This window comes from Chlamydomonas reinhardtii, chromosome 9 (assembly GCF_000002595.2).
Source record: "Chlamydomonas reinhardtii strain CC-503 cw92 mt+ chromosome 9, whole genome shotgun sequence".
Lineage (NCBI taxonomy): Eukaryota > Viridiplantae > Chlorophyta > Chlorophyceae > Chlamydomonadales > Chlamydomonadaceae > Chlamydomonas > Chlamydomonas reinhardtii.
Window position 1 is genome coordinate 2,191,883 of NC_057012.1, and position 17,450 is coordinate 2,209,332.

General features: G+C 63.6%; 3 protein-coding genes across 3 annotated transcripts; all 3 read right to left on the bottom strand.

Moving 5' to 3' along the window:
- Positions 1-12: 12 nt before the first annotated feature.
- On the bottom strand, positions 13-8,208 carry CHLRE_09g393050v5 (uncharacterized protein). The gene is made up of 13 exons (XM_043065665.1): positions 8,017-8,208; positions 7,657-7,752; positions 7,202-7,270; positions 6,822-6,908; positions 6,006-6,575; positions 5,668-5,766; positions 5,211-5,300; positions 4,573-4,827; positions 3,118-3,582; positions 2,682-2,781; positions 1,707-2,083; positions 1,040-1,375; positions 13-836 (listed from the first exon to the last, which is right to left on the bottom strand). The coding sequence occupies exons 1-13, from the start codon at positions 8,086-8,088 to the stop codon at positions 228-230; spliced, it is 3,225 nt and encodes a 1,074-aa protein (XP_042920951.1). The 5' UTR covers positions 8,089-8,208; the 3' UTR covers positions 13-227.
- Positions 8,209-8,562: 354 nt separating this feature from the next.
- Positions 8,563-13,978, bottom strand: CHLRE_09g393000v5 (uncharacterized protein). Its single transcript, XM_043065663.1, has 12 exons — positions 13,813-13,978; positions 13,187-13,255; positions 13,008-13,040; positions 12,597-12,709; positions 12,317-12,365; positions 11,934-12,023; positions 11,680-11,712; positions 11,429-11,579; positions 11,055-11,122; positions 10,795-10,932; positions 10,489-10,620; positions 8,563-10,123 (listed from the first exon to the last, which is right to left on the bottom strand). The coding sequence occupies exons 1-12, from the start codon at positions 13,834-13,836 to the stop codon at positions 10,052-10,054; spliced, it is 972 nt and encodes a 323-aa protein (XP_042920952.1). The 5' UTR covers positions 13,837-13,978; the 3' UTR covers positions 8,563-10,051.
- Positions 13,979-14,072: 94 nt separating this feature from the next.
- On the bottom strand, positions 14,073-17,448 carry CHLRE_09g392950v5 (uncharacterized protein). Its single transcript, XM_043065660.1, has 7 exons — positions 17,212-17,448; positions 16,893-17,017; positions 16,534-16,626; positions 16,132-16,241; positions 15,825-15,971; positions 15,315-15,465; positions 14,073-14,999 (listed from the first exon to the last, which is right to left on the bottom strand). The coding sequence occupies exons 1-7, from the start codon at positions 17,396-17,398 to the stop codon at positions 14,898-14,900; spliced, it is 915 nt and encodes a 304-aa protein (XP_042920953.1). The 5' UTR covers positions 17,399-17,448; the 3' UTR covers positions 14,073-14,897.
- Between the last annotated feature and the right edge of the window lie 2 nt (positions 17,449-17,450).

Below are 17,450 nucleotides of genomic sequence, written 5' to 3' on the forward strand. Positions count from 1 at the left end.
CGGAGCTGCGATAAAACTCGTTAAATTTGTTTTGGCCATTGTCTCCGAGTTTCTCTGCACCAATGACGCCTCCCTTAGGCCAATGCTCGCTCTGCGCTCGCGGCCCCCCGGCAATCTGCCAGGCCACCAGCCCTGCAGGCCCCATCCACCCGCATTCCCTCCTGCCAGGCCACCCATCCCTGTCCGCACTCTTCCCCTGCCTTCCTGCCTCCAACCTGCATACCCGCTCACTCATCCTCCCCGCTGCTGCTGCTGCTCTCGTCCCCCAGCTGCACCCACTCCGCACTCAGCCGCACCCGGTCCAGCACACACTCGGCACTCAGCCGCACACGCAGGCCGCCCGCCGCCACCAGGCCCGGCGCCACCACGGGCAGCGGCTCCGGGAGAAACTGCACGTTCTGGATCCAGTGCCCATGGTACGTGCTACCGGATCCAGGCGCCGTACTGATCCAGCCGCCGGCGCCGCAATCCGCCTCGAACCAGAACACGATGCAGTTGCCCACTGGCGGCTCGGCGTCCGACTCCGCCGCGGCCCCAACCGCAACCGCACCAGCACCACCAGCAGCACCAGGGGCAGTGACAGCAGTGGCAGCAGTGACGGCAGTTGCAGTGGCAGTGGCAGCACCAGTGCCACCAGTAGTCAGGGGCCGGCCGTCCGGATCGCAGCGGGTGTAGCCCAGGTCCGCCAGGGGCGTGGACGCGGGCAGCGGCTCGGCGTTGGCGGCGGCACGGAAGGCCTTGGGCAGCGGCCGCGCCTCCTGCAGCGACAGGGCCGCCACCATCACGGGGCGTGTGAGCAGGCGAAGGTCGGGCGACCGCATGAGGTCCACCTCCGCCTGTAGGGGGTGAAGGCGGTGCGGGGTGGGGTGCAGGGTGGGGTTACACCGTGACTCGCTAAGGTAGATCAGTAGGCATTCTTGGGGGAACAGCACTCGTGGGGCGGGGTGCGGGGTGAAGGTGATGCGGACGAGGAGGTGTTCCAGGGAGAGGGAAGTGTGGGGGGTCGGAGTGGCATGCCGCGAACACCAGCACCACGCACCTTCCACGGCACCCACGACTGCAGCGCCGCGCCCACCGCCGCCGGCAGCACTCGCTCCAGCCGGGCAGCAGCCTCCGCACTCAGACCCAGCCCCGCAGCCCCCGCCTGCCCCGCCTTGTGCTCCGCCGCTGACCGCTCCACCCTGTCCGCAGCCAACTGCGCCGCCGCCGACTGTGCCGCCGCCGGCTGCTCCGCCTCGGCCCGCGGCAGCAGCTGCAGGCCGGTGGGCGGCGCCACCCGCTGCAGGTGGGTCTGCAGGGCGGGGCTGTGCGCCAGTGCCGCGATGATGCGGAAGGCCGAGGGCACGAACAGCGCGTCGGGGGCCGCCAGAGACTCCTGCGTGTGAGTGTGTGTGTTTGTGCGGGAGCGTCGTGAGGGGGTGGCGTGCGGCCGGGAGCACGTGGAAGTGAATGGTGAAAGCCGCGTCACCAAAACACGCTTGCAGCACGCGAGCTTGCACGGGAAGCGCGCACACCAAAACTGCTGTGTTTCCTTGTGCGTTTTCTCACACCAAAACCCTGCACCCACCCACCCATACACACACAGTTATTGGTAAGGAGTCCGGCGTCGTCAGGACGGCCTTTCGTTTCGTTTCTTGACACACAGACACAGACACACAAGCACACACACACACACGCATGCGCACGCTGCCTGTCAGCCCACGCACCTGCACCTGCGCCATGCTGGGCAGGATGTGCTCGCTCAGCGGGTCGGTGCCGAATATCTCATGCACCACCAGCCCCGCCCGCACAGGCAGCTGCCGAGACGCGGCCGCTGCCGCTGCTGCTGCCGCTGCTGCCGTCGGTGCTTCTGCTGCTGTATTCGGGGCAGGGGCTGCAGTGTTGCCCGTCGCAGCCGCAGCCGCCGGGGCAGCTGCAGGCGCAGCCTCTTCATTTGGCGGCTGCTGCTGCTGTGGCGGCGGCGGCGGCGGCGCCACACTCAGGCTCCTGCTGTGGGCCTGCACGATGCGCACTCGCTCGCTCAGCCCGTTCTCCGACACCAGTGCGCCCGCCGCAACCGCCAGAGCCAGTTCCCGCTCACAGCCTGGGGCGGGGGATGGGGTGGGGTTACATTTATGACTAGTCAAGAAGAAGCTGAGTTGCAGCCTGACACATTGGTACAGCAGGTGCGTCATTACCGGTGACCGTGGACTTATGGGCTTTAGGGCGCAATCGTGTTAAGAGAGCACAAGGAAAGGCGCGCTTACATGTGTTCTTATCCACACACGAGCATTCACAAGGTAGATTAGTATGTGGGTGTTCGTCAGGTTGTGTATTGAACAGGGGCGAGGGCGAAGGGGCGAGGTGCAGGGGAAAGCTGCAGGTGCAGGGGTGGGTGCGGCTGCGTGGACGTGAGCCCGGGAACCGCGGGGGCAGGACCGCAGGACCGCAGGCCTGGCGGCGGCTGCGGCGCAGTACTTGCCATAGCGTGGGGACGGTTGCGGCGCGGCAGCTTCCCCCCCCCCACACACACACACACCCACTTCCATCCACTTGCATAAAAAGGCACCCTCGGCCTCGACCCCCAAATACCCCTCCCCAACTGATCCCCCTCCCCGCACCGGCCTCATGTGGGGCTTGACTGCTGCTGCCGCCCCGACAGACACGCCCTGTACTCAGGTTCCCAGCCCGCCGCCGCTCACCCACGACCAGCTCCGCGCCCGCCCGTGCCGCCATCATGGACAGCAGCCCCGTGCCCGAGCCCACGTCCAGCACCACCAGCGGCTGGCCCGAGCGCTGGGCCTGTTGCGGGTGAGAGCGAGAGGGAGGCGGGGCGGGTGGGTGTGAGGGCGGCGGGGCGCGCATGAGGCCATGGGGGCGGTGAGGCCATGAGGGTAACAAAGCCAGCGGCGTGTGCGCAGGTTTGCACGCGTGGCATGAAACTGAATACCCGCCGTGACTCAGTGACTCAGTGACTTCGCGGTGCCCTGCTGCATGTACGGCAGTGCCTGCTACCCTCACGGTGCGCCACCAGGCCTGCAAGCCCGCCCGCCCTCGTTCGGCACCTGCGTCCCCCATTGCTCGCGCCGCCCTCCCCTCCCCTCCCCTCCCCTCCCCCAACAAAGCACAACCGCGCACCTGCGCCTGCGCCTCTGCCACCGCCGCGCGGATGCCGGCCGCGTAGCTGCGTGTGCGCATGCGGTCGTTCAGCATGGACATGTGGTACGGCAGTAGCATGCCCGACTGCGCCTTGGCTGTAGCGGCTGTAACAGCAGTCGCAGCAGCAGCGGCAGTAGCAGCGGCAGCAGCAGCACCCTCCCTTTTTTCCTCCTCCTCATCGTCGCTGCTGCTGCCAACCAGCGCCTCCCCAGCAGGCAAGGCGCCGCCGCCGCCGCCATCCGACGCGGCGCCGCCGCCAGCTGCAACACCGGCCGCCGCGGGCGGCAGTACGTCTTCGTCGTACTCGACCCGTACGTCATTGCCGCCGCCGGAAAGTGTGACCTGCAGTCCTACGGGAGTTCCCGGCTGTACGGCGGGGGAGGCTGACAGGTACTGCACTCGCTGCCACACGTGCGGGCTCAGTGCGGGCGGGTCGGTGCGCCCCTGCAGTAGAGGCGGAGGCGCACGGGGTGGAGGGGGCAGCGAGAATGGAGTTTTGCCTTGCTTGCACGCAGGAAGAAAAGCAGACGGAGACGCAGGGCGCGACAGGGGCGCAGCTGGGGAGCAATCCGGGATACGCGTAAGGGTAGCTCAACCCCCCACCCGCTTGCTCCGGCGCTCAAACAAGCAGCCGCACCCATCGCTGAACGGAGGAGCGCCTCCGCCGCCCGTCACACACACATATGCGCCCGTCGCCACAGCCACCCGGAGGCACATAAACCGTCAAAGCGTTTGCGCACAACCACCCTCCATTCCTCCAACGGCCCTCAGCACACACAAACGCCCATGCTCCCCTTTCTGGGTCTCGGTTTCTTTGGAATTGGAGTAAACTAACCCCCCACACACACCACACGGGTATGACGCCGGTCTGGAAAAGGGGTCAAACGGCATGTGGTTTTTGACAGGTTTGGCGATGCGGATCAGACCCCAACTTCCGATCCGCATCGCCAACTAGCTTAAAACCCGCTTGGGGGGTGCGTTCCGCCTGCTTGGTAAGGTCGGACACGGTCGTGGGGCCGACCTCCGAATCAGCTACCGGCGTTCTATAAGCATTATATTCATACTATAGAGACCTCAAATATTTTGTTTCCGACCTGTTCGGTGATGTCGCAGTCAACATGCTTCTCAGAGCTGTGCAAGGACCACGCTTTGGTTTCATTTTTGGTTGCCGTCGTCTAATATACATACAAAGGGACTAATGAATTGCTCCAGGGCTTAAGAGTGCGACTCTGCGAAAGCATGCCCCGCGAATTGTGCCGATAGCCACCCTCACAAAATGCGACGGGAGCCAAACTTTAGCATCCTTATATGTCATATAAGTTAATTCCTGAGAGAGGGAGGCTAAATCTATGAGAGCGCGGAGAAACACGTGTGGACACGTTTTTGCCCCTCTCCAGACCGGCGTCATACCCGTGTGCCCACACACACACACACCTGGAGCTCGTGCGGCGCGTACGACAGCCACCTGCCGGGCGCCAGTTCGTACTCCACCCACGTGATGACGCAATCCGCTCGTCCCGCGGCGGTTGGCGCAACCGTCACCTCGTGGCGGCGCGCCGCGCCAGCAGCCGCAACGGATCCCGCGCCGCCTCCCAGCACCTGCTGCGGCTGCAGCATCAGCTGCTGCGCGCTGACCTCTGGCAGTAGCAGGAACGGCTCCGAGAGCAGGCTGTAGCGGAAGCCTGACACCTGGCGGTGCCGGTGGTGGTGGCGATGGTGGGCTTGGTGGGTGGCAGACATGCACGTGAGGTTTATAACAGTGCTAGGGGAGCGGGTCGACATATACAGGTGGGCAGCACTCATACAGTCATACACCATGAAGCTACCACACCGCTGACGCCAACGCTGTAAGCCCGCCGCTCTTAGCCTGGACCCGCCTATCCGTTGAGCTCGGGCACACACATGCCCTGTGCAATTCCAACACTTCGTCTTGTATGGATACCCTCCCCCCAGGGTTCTTCGGGATTGGAGTAAAATACGCACACACACACACACACACGCACACACACACACACACACACGCACACGCACACACACACACATACACATATCCACACGCACCGCCCCCGCACCTGCATGGACCTGGCCGGCCTCCACAGCAGCTCATTGGCGGGGCTGTAGCTCAGTCCGCCGCTGTCCGCCGCCATCCAGTCCACATCCACCTGGGCAGTAGCAGGCGGCAGCAGCAGTCAGCAGTCGGCGTTCGGCAGCCGCACTTGGCAGTTGCCGTGGGCAGCAGCAGGCGGCAGCAGCAGTTGACAGTAGCAGGCGGCAGGAGTCAGCAACAGGGAGCAGGCGGCAGGAGTCAGCAACAGGGAGCAGCAGCCAGCCATGCAACCCAACCCAACCCCATCTCCCGGTCACCGGTGCACCCCACCATTCCACTACCCCGCCACACCAATACACGCACACACACAGGTAACATCCGTAAAGCGTCGCTTTGCTGCATCGCATACACTGTCTTTGCGCTATGTTTACCTTGTGCTCTTCAAAACACACACACACACACACAGCGCCGCACGCGCCCACCTGGTTCATGCCCACCAGGTCCTCACTGCTCGCCAGCACGCCCACCAGCCGCGCCGCGGAGGGACACAGCGCCGCACCCGGGGCCAGCAGCGGCCGAGCCTTTGGGCGCGGGAACGAGCGCGTACGCGCAAGGCTGTGTTCAATGTGCGGGCAGGGCCGCAAGGCAACACGCAGGGGCGCACGAAAGGGCCAGTCCAGTCCGGCGCCCCGTCTGACCCTTCCCACAACAGGCGCACACAAAATCACTGGCAGACGCACAGGCACACGCAGCGAGGCACGCACACAACGAGACAGACGTCCACACACCCGCCGCCCCCCCAATCCTTGCAAACCCCCACCTGCGCCAGTGCCGCCGCCCACTCCCGCAGCGCCAGGCGCGCCGTGCACAGCCCCGGAGCCACCACCAGCTGTAGCAGCCCGCCCCCGCCGCCGCCCTCCTGCTGCGCTGGGCCGCCAGCGCCACTGCCGTCGCCCGCAGCCTCGCCGCTGCCCGCCGCCGCGCCCGCCACCGGCACCGCAGCCGCCGGCTCAGGCCAGGCGGTTGTGACGGTTAGCTCCGCCGCCGGTACGGACGCCGAAGCCGCCATCATCGCGGCCAGTGTGCTACTGAGGTCGTCACCCTGAAGCCACGTGACCTCCACGCCGCCGGCACCGGCGCCGGCTGTAGCATCCCCGGCGGCGCCGGCTGTAGCATCTGTGCCTGTGCCGCGGCTGTAACAGGACAGCAGCGCGTGCAGCAGCAGTGCCTGCAGGCCCAGCCCGCCCACCACCGCCGCCCGGAGCTTGGCGTCGCTCTGAGGGGGTGCTACTGCCACACCTGCTGCTGCTACTGCTGCTGCTGCTGTTGCTGCTACTGCCGCGGCGTGGTGCTGCAGCGCATCCGCCCACCTGGCAGCGATGTGCGAGTCCTGCGCCAGGCGGGCAAGGCCCAACAGCGGCGACGATTTCAGCATACCCAGACCACCTTACCCACTGCCTTACCCGCCACCCGTTTACACATACGTACGCGAACTAACACCGTCGCACTGGCCCCCCCCCCGCGGCCTTCACGGTGACGTTACACCTCACACGCATACCCCCATAGCAGCTCTCTCGTCTTTCCAAATGCGCACATCGCTGGTCACCCGGCCGCCCGGCCGCCCGGCCACCCGCACCTGCAGTGCCGGCAGCCAGTCCCGCGGCAACACCTTCTCCCCACACAGCACCATGTTGTCACGGGCCAGCTGTAGCAGGTTGCCGGGCTGTAGCAGCAGCAGCGGCAGTCAGCAGTGGCAGCAGCAGCGACAGTCAGCAGTGGCAGTAGCAGAGGCAGGGAGCCGCGGCAGCAACACCAGAGATCTCCGAGGGCGTAATGTGTGCGGGTGCTGTGTTCTACAGCTGCGCCGACAGCTGTGCAGACACAGAGAGGCCGGACCGCCGACACCCCCATGTCCGCCAGATACACCGCTCCGTGAGCTGATCACCCCGCGGCGCGGCAGCTGGATCCGTCACCGTATCCTCCACCACCAAGCCAAGGCCCCAACCCTCCACGCACCACTCCGCGCTGGCTGGCTGCCAGGGTGGCGGCACGGTGGTAGCACATTGCGGCGCTGTCGTGTGCGTCCTGTGGGTGTGTACAGGACAGGCCGGGTGGAGGGCGGGATGGAGGGCGGGACGGAGGGGAACACGGACAAGGGGTACATGGAGGTCGCACGACAGACGCAGACATTGGGGCACGGGCGGTGCGGTGCGGTGCGGGGTGCAGGCGCGAGGATGATCGCGATGCACACGAGACGTCATCGGACGTGCGGAGCGGGAGCAGCGGGGGGCGGAATGAATGGCGTTTGTGTGTGTGCGCGCGGCGGCGTGTGCTGGCATGCGCAGGAAACGGACGGTTCCCTTGCGCCCGGCTCCTGCCCACGGCACGGCGGCACGAAACCCCGGACGCCGCCGTTGTCCCTTTCCCCCTGCGCATCCCCTGCTTCCCTCCCATCCTGCGCGCTGACCCACCCTCAGCAAGTGGGCTCGGCCCAAACTGAACCAGGCAAGGGCGTGGTTTGGCGCCTTGCTGACCACGCCCGACAGAATGGTCAGCGCGGTGTCGAGCTGTGCAGTGGAGATGAGGGCCGGGTGTTAGCACCCATGCCATTGTTACTGATAGCAGTGAAATGCAGCGGGACGGCGGAAAGGCGAAGGATGGCTGGAGCTGGCGCGAGGGGCGGAGCGCCCCGAGCCGTGAGAAGCGTGGCACGCCTTGCGCAAGTCTCGCGGTCGCAGCTGTACTTATGCACCGCGCCGTTCCAGCCTTACAATGGGCGTAAGGCAGCTATGTATCAACTCTCGCTCGCACAAACACGCCGCCGCGCGCACCTTTCCTTGCTCCAATGACTTGCGCCCCATAGCCACCATGACGTCCAACGCGTCGGAATTGGTGATATTCATGGTGGTGTTGCTATGCCTAAAGTTTGCAGCCTGCGGTCGTGAAAATGCGCGGCGAGGCCGTCGGCTACTCAAGTGCGCATTCTGCGGCCGAGGCTGAGGGGATTGATGGATTGCAAACAGCTTGTCCGTATGCAAGGAGGAGATATATGAGCATGCCAGAATGGAGGAGCGACGAAGGGCCGCACACATGGGCACACACAGCTGACACAGCGACATCGCATGGGCGCACGCTGCGTAGGTTAAGGCGCCTGGCCTCCTTTGGAGTCCCCCCCCCCGCCAACGGCCCAACCCCCACGCCATCGCCCACCCGGCCAAGCCGCCAAACGAGTAGAAGTAGCTAGGCTTTAGCACTCGCGTTCTCACGGAGACGACGTGTCCCTGCGTGGCCCCTGTGGACAAACCAGGGAGTAAATACGGTAGTTGTTGCCGGCACTTTCCTACCCCCCCCCCCGCTTACTTGCCCAGTAAGACAAACTTTCTTTGAATTCGTTCCTAACCCACCCCACCCTGCTTACTTGCTTCCCTGCTGACGTGCACGGTGCACCCTGCTCAAATGCTCAATTTGCGTCCGGGATCAAATGATCGATGCTGCGCCCTGTGAACCAAAGCGCCCTCGATACTCCCGTACTCCTGCCAAATGCTTCATTGCGCATAGTGCAATACTACCTGCCTGGCACAAGACCTCTGTCTATTTGCCTAGTGCTGCCAGCTATATTCTAACTGCATCAAGGCTCTCCTACTGTACTTGCCATTGCAAGGCACTGGGCACAGGGGCCAGTCATCCCTGCATGCTGGCACACGCTAGCACCTCCTGTTCACGAAGATCTATTAAATTGCGTATTGGAGAAGCGTACCATCCTCACCATTGGCTGTCTTGAAAGCATTTCCCCGCACACCCTCTGCCGATGTATCCATCCGACTGTCCGAGCGTCATTCGGTATTGCGTCTGCAAAGTGCTTTTGCATACTACAACCGCACGCCCCACACCTGCCACCATCCGTCCTTCGGCACGCCATCCGACTCCTTTCGGCTTCACCCGCACCATGCACCCTGAGCACTTCATTCACCTGCCCCACCTCGAGCCAGCTCCGGCCCAAGCCGGATAAAAGCACGACCGCGGGCTGAGGCTGCATTTTGGAAAGAAGGTGCCCACGCATGCAGTGTTTGGCACACATCACGTGCACGCCAACATGCACATTGCGAGTCGAAACACGTGAAACCGTGTCCAACACGTGCCACAGAAATCACATATATTACACCTCATACGGCGTTTACGCGCGGCACTCGTTCATTAATACCAGTATGCTGTCACATGCTACTTCACATGTAAGAAGTCACTCCTGCCAGAAATTAGCGCCCTGACAAACAGTACGTATAGAAGACAATGCGCAGTCATTGTTACCCACAAGCGCGCACACATCCACTCACAGGGCACCGGGTGCACGACATCTGCACCCCCTCGACCCGCATGAGTGTGCCATCGATTCGTGTGCACACAGCACCTGCCGCCTGCGTCGTGCAAGGTGGTTGGCCACGCACCCAGCTCCGCATCGGCGTGCTCGCGGCCTGCCTCCTCCCTCGTGGAGTGGCAGCGCTAGAGAGTATCACGCCCTGACACGCCGCACGCCGTACGATGCGCACATGCATGCACGTGCATGCGCAGCCCCATCCCCACACCCGTTGCCCATCCTTGTAGTAATGCATGACGCCCGCCCTGGAGCCCACACTTGTAAGGCACCAGCCCACATCAGTCGTTAGGAGGAGAAAGCCGCGCAGTTCCCACGCCACACCCGCCACCGCTGCCGCGGTGCCGTCGCAGCTTAGCTGCCATTGTGTGGTGCCGTACCCTGCCCTGCCCTGACGTGTACCGCCCGCGCCCCGGTCGGCCACCAGAGGCCCCCAATACCGACCAGCGCCAAGCACCACACCAAAGCCGCAGCCACCATCGCCACCGGCGCAGTCATCATGCGTACGTTGACTTCCAGGAGTCGGGCACGGGCGCGATCTTGCCCGCCGCCGCCCACTTGATCAGCCGCTGCAGGGGGAACCAGATCAGGACCACAGCACAGCGCGCGGGGGAGCGAGGTGAGCAGCGGGCTGCGGGCGCGTCAGGTCCAGAGCGGGTCGGCGCAAGCGGCAGCAGGTGTGCGGCTGGCAAGAGCAAAAGGCTGATGCGCACCGCGCGAGCGCTAGATGCCGCGCCCACGCGCGGAACCTCTCATGCCCCTACCCCGCCGCACCAATTGCGATCCCCACGCCCCGGCCCTGCCGCGGTGCACCCCTTTCCACACATACGCGTGCACGTCGATCTTGTTTCCCCAAGTCTTCCCCCCCCACCACCACACACACGCATACGCTGTACACACATACACACACGCGTGCGCGCGCGCCCTGGCGCACCTGCATGTGCGGCCTGAAGAACCGGACCAGGCGCGCGGACGCCTGGCCGAAGGGCGTGGCGTCAAGCATCGGGTCGCGCTCCCGGGAGCGCGCCTCGCGAATCTCGTTGCGGCTCTTGGCACAGTGCCAGTGCTGCGGCGAGCAAGCGGCGATGCGGGCGCGGCGGGAACAATAATTCGGTCGTCGCTCATGGCACGGTTGTGGTTGCGGGTTGGGGCCGACTACCGTGCAGCCGCAACCAGGAAGGGGCGCGCTGCGCTGCTGCCAACACTCAAGCGACCCGACCCCGACCCCGGCCGCACTCACGTAGCACTCGCGGCTGTTGAAGACGAGCACGGCCTTCTCCTCGTCGTAGCTGTGCGGCGCCACGCCCAGGAACTTCTCCACCTTGCGCATGGTGCTCATCGTGCCGGTGGCCAGCTCGTTGGTGTACAGCACCAGGATCTGTGTGTGTGTGTTTGTGTGTGTGTTAAAGAGAAAACGTGTGTGTGTGTGTGTGTGTTAAAGAGAAAACGTGTGTGTGTGTATGCGTGGTGTGCAGCGCCCTGCTCAACCACTGCACGCACCTGGTCTAAGGGGAAATGCGCCATGTAATTTTCGAGGAAGACGTCGTACACTGACCAGCCCAGGAGGTCTGCGGGAGCAGCAGCAGCAGCGAGCACGTGGTGTGATGCACCGCATGCGGACCACGCACACGACCACGCCACTCGCCGCCAACACGCACCCAGACACATGCACACACACACACACACACACACACACACACACACACACACACACACACACACACACACACACACACACACACACACACACACTCCCTCATTGCCAGCACGCTTTGCTGTACGCTATGCCACACCACGCACGCAGACACACACGCAGTGTTTCCTGCCTTAGTATCCTCTCAAATACACATACACACGCACACCGGCGCACTCACTCCTCCGGGCGTAGCACTGCGCCTCCAGCCAGTCGGCCATGTCCATGCCCGCCCCCCAGCCCCGCGGCGGCCGGTCAGGGCTGTTGTCGCGACCGCGCGTCCTGACGCGCGACGCATGCTCCACGCACTTTTCTATGTTCCCCACCTCCTCCTGTCGTAATATATAGGGGAAGCAAGGAGGTAATATATGGTTTGCTGCCATTATCCATTATCCATTGTCAATTACAGGTTCTCGTGGACTAGTGACTCACATCCACAAAGGTCGCAAACGTGTGGTTGGCCACCTGCGGTGCATGAGGTTCGGGGCAGGGGGGTCAGGCACACTCCAGGCACGCCACATCAGAGGGAGGGCGGGGCGTGAATGAGACCGGCGGTGGACACTTGGTGGTGACCCGGCCAAGGGCCGCAGTCCCGCCCCTCACCCTGGGCTGGTTCTGGGTAGTGGTTTCTCTGAATTGGAAGCAACCACCCCCCGCGCACACACATACGCCCGGTACCCGCGTACCTGGCTATGGAAGGGGAAGTCGGGGTTTCGCTTCTGCTCCAGGAAGCGACTAAGGGTCCGCTGGATGGGGTCCCGCAGGACTACTATGATCTGCGCAGGCAAGTGATGCACGTGGTGTCTGATCCAACCATGGCGCCCGGGCGACGTGAATTGGAGGAGGGCGCAGCACGAACACCGTGATTCGTGTTATCGAGAATGCTTTTAAGATGAACAATGCGTGTGTGGCGAGAGCGGCTAACGGGGGGGCCGCCTGCGCGGCACCTGGACGCTCCGTACGACTCGTACCTCCCTCGCCGCATGTCACTGCGCCACGGCATGCGAGCACACAAGGCCCCACACGCCCCAGCTGCATGCCACACGCCCGCCGGCGCACGCGCACGCACCTTCATGTCAGGGTTGAGGGTCTTGAGGACCACCGGGCAGCACACGCAGCTGCAAGGAAGCAAGCAGGGAAGGAACGCACGAGCTCTGCCATGGACGCTGTCACCGCGCCAAGTTCGACACCTTCCAGCGCAGTGCCACTTCCCACCTACCCACGCGCCGCCCTCCAGCCTCGTGGCTTCATACGCGTCCCTCCTGACCCCCACCCCCCGTGATCCAGCTCTCATGGAAGGGTGCCAGCAGCGGCCTCCCCACGTCGCCCGCACCTCGCCCCCGCCCCACCTAAAGTAGGTGGTGCTCCAGTCGCCGACGTGTATGTCGGTGCGGTTGTTCTTAAGCCGCTGTACCACCATCTGCCGCTGGTAGCCAATGAGGTCAGCGTCACACATCGTCGTCTGCGCAGCACGGGGCCGAGGCGCAGGCAAGGGCCGGCAGGCCGGCATTGTCAGTAAGCAGGGAAGGGGGGCAGCAGCGAAATAGGGATGGGCACAAGCAAGGTGGTTAGGCCGCGGGTACTCCACCGTTTGTCACAGGCGAAATCCTCGGTGCCTACAGCCTCCAGGGTTCCGGCTGAATATGCAGATGGGATCAACACCGGGCAAAAGCCCCTCCACACGTTGCATTGCAGCAGCGACCCCACATGCCCCCTTTGAATACAGGCAGGTCAACACCGACGCGCACGTGCGGACGCACCGCTGGGACGTCGTTGTTGAAATAAAAGATCTCCTGCGCATGGGGAAGTGCGGGCATGGCAATGACGTTTGCGAGCGTGCCGTTGCGCACCGAGAGCGAGGCCCGACATGCACGCAAGCCGGATCCCCAGACGGCCTTGACACACAGGGAAACGCAGGGAAACGCTCCAGGTGCCTTGCCTTGCTGGGGCTGACCCATTTGATGTTGGGGTGGAAGACGATGTTGTTCCACAGCGTTGACGTGCCACACTGCGGTTTGCGGTTTGCAAACCATGATGGTAACTTCACAGGTACGATGGGAAAATTAGCATTGGAGTCATAAAATCGTGAAGGGGAAGGGGCGGGAGCGGCGTACGCCTCCCAAGCGTTGCGGCCTGTGTGTTCGTAACATCTGCACGGCCGCCCGGTTACAGTTGGCCAGCCTCGCGTTGTTTCCGGTCGAACGCTCGACTGTAGCATGCAGCCCAAGCGCCGGTACACGTAACACTATGCTGCTAGAGACGGCATTGTCGCATCGGAGGGGCGCTCGCAGGGTAGCTACCAGTGAGGGACACTGCGGCTGCCTTTCGTGTTTGCCGCTGGGCCGCTCCACGCCATACCCGCCTTACTCCCCTTCAGAGGCGCTTGCAGCCCTATGGTCGCTAGCGACCAAGAGCCACACGCAGGCGCACAACCTTAGCTGGCTCACAACCTCGACCCATGCCCCAGGCCTGTCCGCGGCCGAAAGCTCGCCTGGCCGAGGGAGGTCGCGTGTCGCCGCTGCACGTGTTTTCAGTTGCGGTCTCCGCGTGGTAAGCGGTTCTAACCGCACTAGCCCGGCGCCGCATCATTCTTGACAGTCAGCGCAAGACTAACTGCAACACGCGCGTGTGATACGCGTCGGGCAGACGTCCATTTCGACCTCAGTGTCGGGCGCGTACCACACCTGCGTACTATCATTTCTGCCTCGAGATATTCGGCATCCCTATTGACCCGTTGTGATGCAGTTCAAGAGCAACGAGGTATTGCGTTCGGGGGCGCATCTTCATGTTTCTGTCATATGTTGCGCGCTCAGGAGAACGCACCTTCTGCTGCCCGATTACAGCATATGTGATAGGTTGTAAGTACTCCGGTGGAAGGGACATGGGGTCGGCATCCTCGTGCGGCCCAGGCTGCCCCAGGCTGCGCTCAAGCAGGACCGCCAGGAGCGCGAACAATAGCTTGGCCCCCATTTACGAGTCCGACGCTAGCTTAACGTCATCTATGAAAGCTTCAAAGGCATAGATACAATGCGCGTAGCTGTTGCTCATACAAGTTAGAGCGCCGAGGTGGACTTCACGCCAGCGTAGAAATGCGTCAGTTGCATAATATCAAAGGCATAGCTGAGAATACACATACAGTAAATAACAGTGTCAGTCTTGCCGGCCTCCGCATCCCATCCACCGGCTTTACGGGCACCAGCATGACACACCCTGCTGCTTCAAACAGTGTACGCACCTTGAGTAATGAGAAGACAGTGAGTGCAATATCAACTGGAATGCTGCTATGCGTTGCCACGGCTACGCGCTCCGCGGAACCAACACAGTCACGCATAGTCCTCGCTGGGCGTTCTTGTATGTTGGCCCTGCTTGGATGCCGTCCAACGACTACGCCTCTCTTAAAGCGCTGGTAGGGAGGCACACCAATGTTTCGTGTGACAAGTGGGAGGTATGGGGTCCTGGGTCCTCTGCCACAGTCCTCAGCGGCATCATAGCGGCATGCCAGGTCTTCCGCAGGGGCCTTACAGTCACAGGGGGGGGGGGGGGGTAAATACCAGCCCAAACTAAACCAAGGACCCCTGACTCCTGACACTGCCTACGGCCCAGCCGAATCGTGGACGCCGCCCCGCAGCGCGCCAGCTCCAACTACGGTACTACATCGCGCCGCCGCCCTCCGCATCATGCACCCCAGCGCCGCCATCCTCGCCGCTGCCGTCCCCTCGTAGCGCCTGCCGCTGCTCCGCAAGTGTGGCGGCCTGTACGGAGTTGGGCAGCGGGTGATCCGCACACTCTAGTCATGCATCAGCCGCAACTAAAGCGCGGTGTGGCTAGATGCCCATGGGGCCAGCATTCACGAGCACCGCATGCAACACGTGGCTGTTACCAGGAGGCGCCAGTCGTGTCACACCAGGTTTCGTGTTTTGACTCCCACCCCAATGCCGCATACGGTGCGCAACTACCTGCCTCGGATTGTCCTGGTACATGCTGCATGTGGCGCTCTACATCTCCTTTCTCCTTAGCTCTGCAACCCCAACGCCACATCCCACATCCGGACAGCCCCAACCGCCCACCTGCTCCTGCTCCTTGCGCGCTATCTTGGGCGGCACCCAGGCCGTACGGTGCTCGTCCGGCCGCCGCACGTCCCCAAATGGCGGCGGCGGGTCGTCCACACGCGCCAGGAACTCCGCCCGCTGCGCGTCCGTGCGCGCCAGCCGCCCGTACCTGCGTGGGTGTGAGCAACGGCACCGGCGTCAGCAGCTGCATGGGGCAACAACCCACGCGCTTGGTGCCGCAGGTCGCGAGGGCTGTGCGGTGGAAACGCATTCTATGGGAGCGCCGGGATGCCGCGGCTCGTGCTGGGCCAGTAGGACGCCTGGGTGGAATGTTTCCCCAACACGCCAGCTCAATGACTCCAGCCCTGCCTTCCGCCAGCCTAATAGGCCATCCTGGAGCAATGATCCCTACAACTCCAGCCAGGCTGCCAGGCTCCAAACCCACCCCAACTCGACAGCCTTGCATTGCGTGCCCTTCCCTTTTGACGCCCCAATGGTATGTTGAGTTTGGTAGCGGCCCGCACGCACCACTCCAGCCGCAGCGCGCGCTTGCGCTCCGGCGTGAGGTCGCCGCGCGCCTCGGGGCAGCACAGGAACAGGTGGTGTAGCACCATGGCCGTGGCCACCGACAGGTTGAACGAGTCGTTGTAGCCGTACATGGGCAGGCACACGCGCCTGCAGTCGGGCGGCCGCGTGTGATAGAGGGCATACGGGAAGGCGTACTGTGTTTGGTTGGGTGCATACATGAGCGTGCAAATCCGCACATGCGCCCCGCTCACGTGCACCCACGCGCAAGCCCAGACGGTACATCCCCAAGGCCCACAGCCCGGTGCACCTGTTTGCCGCCTCCAGCATCTCCGCGCTCACGCCGTCCGCCTCCCGCCCCATCACGATAGCCAGCCGCGGCGGCAGCTGGATGGCCGTGCCCTCCAGCAGGATGGCCGACTGCAGGGCACACGCGGGGTTGGGAGGCGGCAAACGGAGTAACCGTGGTAAGTCACAATTATGATGGGGTCCGAATGGCGGTCGGTGGCAGCTGTGACCTTGTCAGTCACATGCTGTAGACGGACGCGCATTTGTCCGGCCCGGCTGCGACCCCTACAGACCTGACAGCGCGTCAGCGCCGGCAAGGAGCCATCCAGGCTTTGTCCAAGCTATCCCTCCCTCTGTCCCTACGCTTCCAGCCTGCAGCCCATGAGTCACCACTCATCGGACATTGCCACAAACGCGCACACACCTGCGCCAGGTCCGTGGCCCAGATCTCCCGCCCATCCGCGCGGAGTGCCGCCACGCACTCGGCGGTGGTGGGGAAAGTCCTGATGTCCAGCCACTGGGGTGGGCGAGGCGGGGATCGGCCAGGGCGTGAGCAGGACCACGTGCCAGCTCGAGCTGAGCGCCAATGTGCCCCCTGCCCCGCGCGCTCGCATGCATGCTGGCTAATGAGCTACCGTCCCCCTCACTCCTTGTACGTGCAGCACAGCGCCACATCCCAGTGGTTCCACGCCAGCACTTCCTTGCGCACGTGTGCACTTTTCTGTGCTTGCGCATCCCTTACCCCCTTGCCCCTCCCTCCGTCCCTCGCCCCCCAGGCCCCACCTGGCTGCTGCATCGTGCAATGCGGCCGCGCTTCTTGCTGATCTCGCCCTTGTCGTCAAACGCGTCTTGCGCGCCCTCGTTCTTCATACCACGCGGAGACAGCACGATCCACACATTCTGCACGCCTGCACATACCGTTCCGCGCGCGCAAACCCGTGTCATCATCATGGCGAAACCAGATGAGCGAGCGTGAGTCGTGGGTTGACGTGAGTACTAAGCAGGGGCCATCGCCCATCGGGGGACAAGCCACCGTGAGGACAGGGTAAGCTACGAGTACGAGGCAAAGGGGGGAGCGAGCCGCCGCTCCCACACGGCTCACCCAAAATCTCAGCTGTCCGCAGACAGGCCAGGTAGTTTTGGTTGTCTGTACATCTTTCCAGCACCAAAAGAATGCGCTCGCTGCGCCGGCTAAGAACCCCCTCGGCTTTCCTCAGCAAACGGTCCGGCGCGCCGACAGTGTCCAATTCTGAATAGCTCGTGGACGCTTCCTCTGCAACCGTATCCATGCTTTCAACTGTAGATAACAATGCTTGGGCCCAGCGGTCGACGAATCCAGGA

Coding starts and splice junctions, on each gene's coding strand:
- CHLRE_09g393050v5 (XM_043065665.1), bottom strand. CDS start 8,088: ATGAATATCACCAATTCCGACGCGTTGGACGTCATGGTGGCTATGGGG. Junction 2,782..3,117: donor TGGCAGAGGCGCAGGCGCAG/GTGCGCGGTTGT, acceptor CACCCGCAACAG/GCCCAGCGCTCGGGCCAGCC. Junction 2,084..2,681: donor GGGCGCGGAGCTGGTCGTGG/GTGAGCGGCGGC, acceptor CCCCCGCCCCAG/GCTGTGAGCGGGAACTGGCT.
- CHLRE_09g393000v5 (XM_043065663.1), bottom strand. CDS start 13,836: ATGATGCGGCGCCGGGCTAGTGCG. Junction 13,041..13,186: donor AATGGGTCAGCCCCAGCAAG/GCAAGGCACCTG, acceptor CCCCATGCGCAG/GAGATCTTTTATTTCAACAA. Junction 11,713..11,933: donor ACTTCCCCTTCCATAGCCAG/GTACGCGGGTAC, acceptor CATGCACCGCAG/GTGGCCAACCACACGTTTGC.
- CHLRE_09g392950v5 (XM_043065660.1), bottom strand. CDS start 17,398: ATGGATACGGTTGCAGAGGAAGCGTCCACGAGCTATTCAGAATTGGAC. Junction 17,018..17,211: donor GCGGACAGCTGAGATTTTGG/GTGAGCCGTGTG, acceptor CGGTATGTGCAG/GCGTGCAGAATGTGTGGATC. Junction 16,627..16,892: donor TTGCACGATGCAGCAGCCAG/GTGGGGCCTGGG, acceptor CGCCCACCCCAG/TGGCTGGACATCAGGACTTT.